Here is an 8,972-nt window from a genome sequence, read left to right as displayed (position 1 = left end):
AGGGCTCTTGCAACATTAAGAATGTGTTGATGTTTCCTTTCTACTATTGCATTTTGTTGTGGTCTTTCGACACACATTTTCTGGTGTATAATCCCCTTTTTATGGTAATATTCTTTCATTTCAAATCCCCCTCCCATTGTCTGTTTTAATCACCTTAACTTGTGACTGGAATTGAGTGTTTATCAAAGTACAAAAACCTTGCAAAGTTGCAGTAGCATCTAATTTAGCTTTTAACATATAGACCCATGTACACTTGCTGAAATCATCAACTATAGATAGGAAATATTTGAATCCATCATGGCTAGTTATAGTGCAAGGACCCTAGAGGTCACAATGTATGAGATCAAAGGTTTTCTTAGTCTTATGATGACTGACAGGGAATGGCAATCTATGCATCTTAGCCATAGGACACACAGAACAAGGTTCCTTGGGGAGTTTAGGGATTTATTTGATATTTAACAAATCTAATCTAGATTGAGATGGATGTCCCAGCCTATAATGCCAGAGATCAAAATCCTTGTTATTGCTGAGAATAGATGCTGACATAGAAGTTCTATTTGGGATAAGAGTAAGGGTTTCCGTTAAAGCTGAAGGAGAAACTTGAGATTGCTGCAGATGATATAATCATTGCCTCACTTCACCCATCCCAATCGTTTTCCAAGTCAAAAGGTCCTGCAAAAAGCATTTTTCAGGGAGGAATATTAGACAACATTTAGATGTTTGTGTTAATTTTCTGGCAGAAATTAAGTTGAATGAAAATGAGGGAACCCAGAGTACATTATTTAAAATGATCTTTTCTGTGACCTTTACAATTCCAATGTGTGTGACATTAACTAGATCACCATTTGGAAGGGAGACGGAAAAAGATACTTTGGCTTGAATGTTGCTGAAAAATGCAGTGCAACAGACCATGTGATCTGTTGCTCCTATGTCAATTATCCATGGTATGTTAGGGTTTTTACCAATACTAGGTTTGATGTCATAGGCTGATAAACAAGAAGAGATACCAGGGAGTTTGGAAGCATGTGTGTCTGCAGGTGTTGTGCTAGGAAGGCATTTGCTATTTTGCAGTAAAGCCAGAAGTTGTGCATGCTGCTCCTGAGTGAATGTCACTTGGTTGTGCTTGTTGGCATCTCCTTGCCCCTGTAGGGAAACTAGATTAGAACGGGCTTTTGTTCTTGTATATAACCTGTGTCCAGGGGGGGTATCCATGAACTTTATAACATTTGTCCACAGAGTGTCCTGTCATGTGGCAGTGGCTATAAGTGGATTTGTTAGGATTGGCCTTGGTGCATCTTTCTAGTGAATGTCCAGGCACCTTACAAAAGGCGCAGTAGTATTTTCTCTGTCCCATCACATTCGGCCTTGTTGAATTATGGCAGTTTCCTCTGGTTGCAAAAACCATAGAGTCAGGTACAGAAGTATCACTTGATATTTGTCTTCTTTTCTCCTCTTGCTGGACTATAGAGTAGACCTCGTTCAAAGTGGGAAAAGACTTGATCAACAGAATGAATCATTCAGCCCCATCAAAAACTTCATTACCCAGTCTCTTTGTTGGTTCTCAATGACAGATTTAAAACCTCCACAAGTGCAGTTGGGAATGGACTCACAGTTCATCAATTCATCAAGAAGTGTCTTATATTTTGAGAAATACACACTTACAATGTCTTCATTTTGCATTAGTGTAGCAATGGACTGTTTTACTTCGTAAATCCTTGGGGCATTTTGCTGTCCTAACTGGTGCTCCAGGTCCAGCCAGAGTTGGCAAGCGGTGTCAGCATAAAGTGTATGGGACTTAATATCAACGGACACAGTGTTTTGTAGCCAAGCAATTACTATATCACTGCAGCGTAGCCAGTGTTCCATCAGAAAACTATTGGAATCTGCTGGCTCACAAAGGCTTCCATCAATGAAGCCCAGTTTATTTTTAATTCGAAGTGCCCTTTTGATGGACCTTGCCCAAGCATAATAGTTGGTGTTGTCAAGCACATGAGTGACTAATATTGCCCCTGAATTGTCATTTCCCCCAATATAGTAGGGACTGCAAGGATGGGTAGGATCAGTTGAATTTGAATTCTGATGAATGTTTGACATTGGATTGGTGTTATTGTTCTGCCCAGTGCTTGCATTCTGATTTGCTGCTTCTATGATGGTGCTCTAATCTTCCGCCATATCTTGGCTCTGATACCATATAAGAAAATAGGGAATAAATTGCTCCCTTTGCAAAAAGGCAGAATGAACCAGATGTAAGCTTGAAGAATGATTTTATTGAAAATGTCTTCAAGTGATTACAATAGATCAGCACCACACGTATATATACAGTGAATGGGAAGGATCTAGAATACTTTCACAAAGAAAATGCTATACAGCAGAATCTAACAGAAAAGGGAAAAGAAAAGAATGCTACGTAACAAAATTTAACAGAATGGCCTTCAATGACATTTCTACTCTGCACCATCATGTTTCTTCTGATGACTATCTTCTCGTTGATTATTAATATGTTGCTGTTGACTGTACATTATTTGTGCTCCATATTTCAACAGCCACCGCTGTCCCACACTATCAAAACATAGCCACTGCAATAGTGGACACCACCGTCGAAGAATAGCCACAGCAAACTGACAGTAACTTTGAGCAAAATGGCAGCCGAAATTGAGTAAAACGACAATAAATTCGGCTAGATTTGGTCAAAATTTCAACCATTTTTGTGCGTGGGTGTATATGTGTGTGAATTAGAACGCTAGAGATACTCGATTGATGGTTCCAACAGTGGCATTAGAAGAACAGACCAGCTCTGCAACAATGCTGGAGCTTGATCCTTGCTCCTCCTTAGAAATTGGTAGATGCTGCTGATTTGATAGTGTGGGTCGACGATGGCCAGTGGCTGAGGGAAGTTGTGGTGGTAGGTGGTCGTAGTGTGGTTTTTTGGTTTTGATTGGGGATGGGGGTGAGGAAGATGGTAAGTGTGTATGCGTCTTCATTTTTTGATTTTTTAAATTTAATTTTTTAACTTCTTTTAAGCATAAGATGGAGTTCATGGAAAGTTACTTTTTAACCTTTTTAAATTGGTCAGAGTTCAATTTTATTAGTCAACTAATGGTCAAATTGGATGATTTCCATTCATTTGGACTTTTACTGCAAATTTATGAAAGGTCAGGAACTATGGATGGTACAAAGTGAAAGTTAGGACAAAGTCTGCAAAAAATTCAAAGGTTTGAGATAGCTGTGCAATTTTCCCAAAAGATAAACTAATTTCATCGTAATTTATAGAAATTATAGAACTGGATTAAATTAAAGCCACTTGTCAAGTTAATTAGTTCTAAAACCCCTCATTTTACAGTAAATTTATAGGAAGTTTTGATAGTATTAACTTATCATATGAGTAACTCGCCTCCACATTAATTTTTAATATGATTTGAACTCAGTCTTCGTTTTTAATGGAATTGGTCAAATTACGAAATTAGTCATGAATATTGCATTGTGAAATTTGGGAATTAACTTACCCATTTCCCTCTCTCATCCCCAAATAGGACGGCTTGTCCCACTTGCAAGCCAAGTGAAAATATAACAATATAAAAAATATCAACCAATGGTTCGTTTGGCACAATATATTTGAAAATAATTTTCTTTAAATTTATTTTCTAATTCACATTTTTGCAATAAAATAATTTTGCACATAAATATAAAGATCTTCCTTACTTTTTAACCACACACTTTCCGAAAAATTCATTTTTCCTAATGAAAAATCTCTCCCAAATGAACACTTAATGATCCTTAATTCATTTGTAAATCAACCAATAACCGCCGTAATTAATTAACATTTTTTCTCCCTTCAAAGACCCTTAAAATCGACCCCTCAATTTCCAAATCTGTCAATTTTCACCTGATCTATAAAAGGGTCATAGCAAAACGCACTTCAATTTCTTATGTCACTCTCGGTTAACACACACATACACTCAGTTCTGGCCTTGGCATAAGACCTACAAGGCAAGGGCCTTGGGCCTCAACACTTTGGGGGTCTCTAAAAAATTGTGCAACTTACAAAATTACCCTTAAGATTAAATGTGTTTTGAAAAATCATATGAAATGTTTTTTGAAAGTAAAAAATACTGTGTAAAATGAAATGTGACACAATGTCACTTTTTTTTATAAAAATTGAAAAAAAGTGACACAAACTCAAAAAAAAGTGATGCGAACCTAAATAGCTAGATCGCTATTAACCCACAAAAAAATGACACAAATCCCAAGAAAGCCAAAAATCAAAGTTTATGGAATTTGACCCAAAAATTAGTGAATCAAACAACTAATGCAATCATACGGATATATTGACATTTTGATTACACAATTAAAGAAATAAAAAACCGGAGTTTAAAGTTTGACCCGAATAATTAAATGAACCCTCGAAACCAAAGCAATTACTAGAATACCTTAACTTCGTGATTGCACAACCCACGAATCTCACTCTGATTGGTTAACGCCACGAGAAATTATCCCGATAAATTCCATAAATTGTTCGCGAAGAACAAAGAAGGAAGGAACATTACCTCCGATTAATTCAAATACCAAAAGTTCTACAATGAATGAAAATAAACCCTATTTATACCAAGTCCTCAAAATCCTAATTTTAAATGAAAATTTCGTGCAAAATATTAAAGAAAATACTAAAAGATTAGAAGTCTAAATAAAATAGGAAACTCGCAGAAATTGCATTACTGGCCCCCAACTTAGCTCAAATTTTGGTCTCGACCCTTCATTCATAATTAGTAAAGTCTCGATCACTTTGGGCTTCTTCCAGATCACATCAAAAAGTGACACAAATGCTTAAAAAGTGACAAAATTCAAAAAAAGTGATCCAAACTCAAAAAAAAAAAAAAGAAAAAAAAGAAAAAGGCAAATTTGTGTAGCACCAATAATCATATTCTTAATATAGTCAACATATCCAGGACAATTCAAATGAGCATAGTGGCGGTTCTTAACATAATATGCATGTCTAGGACGATCCACATGGTAATTATGGACACGCTGATTATGTTAGGAAATTATAACATATCATGTCACTTTTTATCTTATTAAATAAGTGACAAAAATTTAAAAGGTGACTAAAATTCAAAAAAAGTGACAAAATGTAATAAAGTGATAATGTCACTTTTAACATTTTAGTGTCACATTTTTATTAAAAAATGACATACAATGTCACTTTTATTAAAAAGTGATATTTGTCACTAAAATAAGGTTATAGAAATTTCAAGAATGTGATTGATAAAAGAAGTGATAAAAACTAAAAAAAAAAGTGACAAAGATTCAAAAAAGTGATAAATATTAAAAAAAGCAACAAAAATTTTAAAAAGTGATGAAAATTTAAAAAAGTGACATAAATTTAAAAAAATTGACGAATTTAAAAAAATGACACCATTTAAAAAAAGCTACACAGATTAAAAAAAAGTGACAGAAAATAAAAAAGTGACAAATAGTAAAAAAAGTGACAACTTAAAAAAATGACGAAACATCGATCAAAATCTTAAAATATATCATTTTATGCAAAATCAATCCAAACTATAACTGAAAATGCCCAACAACTAGCCCCCAGGGCACATCTCCAAGTGGTAACAGAGGAGGGTGGAGAAATCCAGTTTTGCTTGAGGCTGCTGCGTCAAGGGTTCGAATCCTGAAATATGAATTTAACTCTTGAGTAAGTGCAAGTGTACAAGCAGTCTTTCACCCTGTACCCTTGGAGGCATAACCTGCGATTTACCTCTCTCACGATACTCCAGAGCAGGGGTGGTGGGGGACCCTTAAGGTTAGGGTTTAACCTTCTTTTTTTTGAAAATGCCCAACAACTAGCTGCATAAAATTGATTCAATGCAAACGCAATAATTACAAACATAAATACTCTTTATTGAGGAGGAAAGGTTCTTTTGACATCATAATGAAATAACATATAATAAATACACTTCAATAGAGGGTGAACTATTGCAAATTTCTCTTGCTAGTTAAGATTGTAGACATTTACGACATTTGCAACTCTTTAGTGATAGTGGATTAGCTTCACACTGAGAAAATCATCAATAATTAAATATTTTCTACTCTTCCCATATATTTGTGGCAACTAGAAACCAGCCATTTTTGAAGTAAAGCAAAAGATTAACCTTCTTAACTCGCATCTTCTTTTTCAAATTCAGATGGAAATGAAGATGTCGAATATGGTACCTAAACAGGAGTAAAATCCAGTAAAAGGGATAAAAAAAAAAAAAAACTAAAGAATTAAACTCAAAAGAATACTATCTTAATGCCACTGCAAACTTTCTATCTTCCCTTCCCCGAAAAATGTATAATCAAAGGAGCACAATGAAACGTAAACTGTAGTACCTTGCTCTAGCAGAATGAATATAATATGCACAATTTTCTTCTTAGATCATTCAGTAAGTTTTAACTTACTTATATCAAAAAAATAAAAAATCCACTTTATTGTATATGCAACCCACAAACACAAGGAGATTTGCATACATAAATAAATTGCTGATAGTTTGAATACAAATTTCTTGAGAAATGGAGCCCGTGGATAGTATTAACAATGACAGTCTTGCAGCAGAAATGTTCTCCATTATCAATTTGACAAATTGAGCTACGAGTTTTTTCGATTTTGGAAACAAAGTTCCTCTTCCGTCACAAAGATTACAAGCTTTGGATTTCAAAACAATGTCATTGAACAACCGAATGCTGAGTAAATGACGTTGACAATATTCAGACGTTAAAATACCAGAGAGGAAATGCACAATATAAAAAGCTGCATACTCAGCATGAGCAACGGTGGAATGCACAATATAAAATCGGGTAAAACGCTTCGTATCTGGAAATAGCATTGAAGCATAAGTCGAGGAATCCAATAGATAGGATAGCGGATTATTTTGATGTCACTATTTGCACAGGCGTCGAAAGAATTTCCAAGACGATGCCTTTCGCTACTAAAGATCAGAACTAGATTGCTGAAATTATTTTTCCACTCAACTGGGATGCAATGAACCCTATCTCTGATTTCATTCTCGAACTCTTCATTGAAAATTGGGATTTTATCGACGTCGGCCCTGTTGCAATCATGACTGTTGCCATATTGTAAAATTTCAATCTTTTTCTTGATTTTTGCATAAAATACTTCAAGAAAATCGAGGAGAAGGGGGGTAGAAGCGGAGAGTGAGTGTCGTTGAGTGGGTAAGTTACAACATTTAAGCTTTTAAGACGTACTGATTACGATGCATTTTTATATATGTGCAATTTTAAGGGTATGAGTTGAAAAGTGTCCATTCATTTGAATTTAGTGCTAACTTGTTTATTATGCCCTTAATAAAAAGCTACATTTTGAAATGATATTCTCGACATTTTAAATGTCGTTCTCGACATTTGATTTTTTTATCAATTTGTCACAAATGTTGAGAAGTGGCTTTCATGAGAAGTTACATTAAAATAATGTTTATCGACATTTCATATGTCATTCTCGATATTTGAACACCATTTCATTTGTCAAAAATGACATTTCATTTTGAACATGACATTTCTCTACATTTAAAAATGTCGTTCTCGACAATTTTGAATCAATGAAAAACATAGCATTTATTTTGATTTAACATGTATACTTTTTGAAATAAATATGGCAGGTTATGTGTCAAAATTTTATTAGCCAATAACAATATTGCAAGAATGCTCATTTTTTTTTGTCTTAGTGTGGAATTATAAATTGTTAATAAGGGTATTTTGGTCTAAATTCTTTCAAATTTGACATTTTTGCAATGGTGGATATTTTTGCAAATGACTAGGTAAAAATGGACATTTTGTGAAATTTCCTTATGATTTAATTACCTTATAAGTGTACTATTCAATTTAGTTATTTTAATAGAGTAGTGGTCTAATTTGTCCTTTCTCTTTTTGAATGACCCAAATTTTAATTTAATTACTATTATAGATTAGAGCAATGTATTCTACTAGCAACTTAAAAGTTTAAATGATTTTGACTTAAATCTCTCATTTATGCATAGATGGAAAGGGGGAAAAAATGTGGTGGTGTTCTTTTTTTTTTAATTTTTTTTTTTTTTAGAAAGAGGGGGGGGGGGGGGGGGGGGGGAGGTGGGGGGGGTTTTTTTTTTTTTTTTTTTTTTTTTTAAATACTTCTTGTTATGAGTTCATTAGAATTGTTTACTCTCTTTCTCTATAATGAGAAGATAAGAAATTCAGCACTCTTTTGTTGGCATCACTGTTATTTATTATGTTTCTTCCATTTGTCAATTAAAATTGAAGAAGTATACAAAATAAAAATGTTTTGTCACAAGTTGTAAATTAACTTCCATATTTGATTCAATGCTTGATCTCCTAATAATGGGATTTCTATGGAAAAAAAAAAAAAAAACTCAAAAAGTTATTTCGTTCAAGAATCGCTATATACTGACAAAAAAATTATTTTTAAAAAGACCTCATAATAATTTGTCGTTTAGGGCTTCAAAATTCTCAGATCGGCCTTGCACACAGTTCAATCAGAAAATATTTTAAAGCAAAAGAACAAAGTTAGACCTTAAAGGGGCTGAGTTGCTGTTGGAAACTTTTTTATCGTCAAAGTTCATCCATTCGAAAGCAATGGACTAAGGTAGATTGAGGTGCACGTATTTATCCCATTATTGAATTTTATTTTTCAAAATTCTATGTGGAATAGTGCTAAGGCACAACACTATTGAAAAAAATTATTTGAATCATCATTTCCTAGCTCTACGTGTTAAGTTTGTTGAAAATCCATCTGCATTTGACGATATTAATGCTATATATTTCAAATTTTCTAATTATAAGGATTGAGATGCACCTATGACTTCTATCGAGTTTCAGTCTCACATGTTCAACCATTTTCAAGTTGAAGTAGTTCAAGTCGATTGTTGATGAAGGTGGCTTAGTAGTTCCACAAAAAAAAAAAAAAAAAAAAAAAAAAAAAATTTTTG

General features: G+C 33.8%; 1 protein-coding gene across 1 annotated transcript; it reads right to left on the bottom strand.

Moving 5' to 3' along the window:
- Window positions 1-444: 444 nt before the first annotated feature.
- LOC111395034 lies at window positions 445-2,094 on the bottom strand. The gene is made up of 4 exons (XM_023021057.1): window positions 1,543-2,094; window positions 1,190-1,495; window positions 805-1,143; window positions 445-609 (listed from the first exon to the last, which is right to left on the bottom strand). Exons 1-4 carry the CDS (start codon window positions 2,092-2,094, stop codon window positions 445-447), a joined length of 1,362 nt encoding a protein of 453 aa, XP_022876825.1.
- Between the last annotated feature and the right edge of the window lie 6,878 nt (window positions 2,095-8,972).

This window comes from Olea europaea, chromosome 6, assembly GCF_002742605.1.
Source record: "Olea europaea var. sylvestris chromosome 6, O_europaea_v1, whole genome shotgun sequence".
Taxonomy (NCBI): Eukaryota; Viridiplantae; Streptophyta; class Magnoliopsida; order Lamiales; family Oleaceae; genus Olea; species Olea europaea.
The sequence above is the reverse complement of the archived record's forward strand: the minus strand, read 5'-3'. Positions and strand labels throughout refer to the sequence as shown.

Bases quoted from the DNA above. Each gene is read 5' to 3' on its own strand.
- LOC111395034 (XM_023021057.1), bottom strand. From the start codon at position 2,094: ATGTCAAACATTCATCAGAATTCAAATTCAACTGATCCTACCCATCCT. The intron at 1,496-1,542 runs GTAATGAAGTTT...CTGTTGATCAAG, and splicing joins AGAACCAACAAAGAGACTGG to TCTTTTCCCACTTTGAACGA. The intron at 1,144-1,189 runs GTTATATACAAG...GTTTCCCTACAG, and splicing joins GATACCCCCCCTGGACACAG to GGGCAAGGAGATGCCAACAA.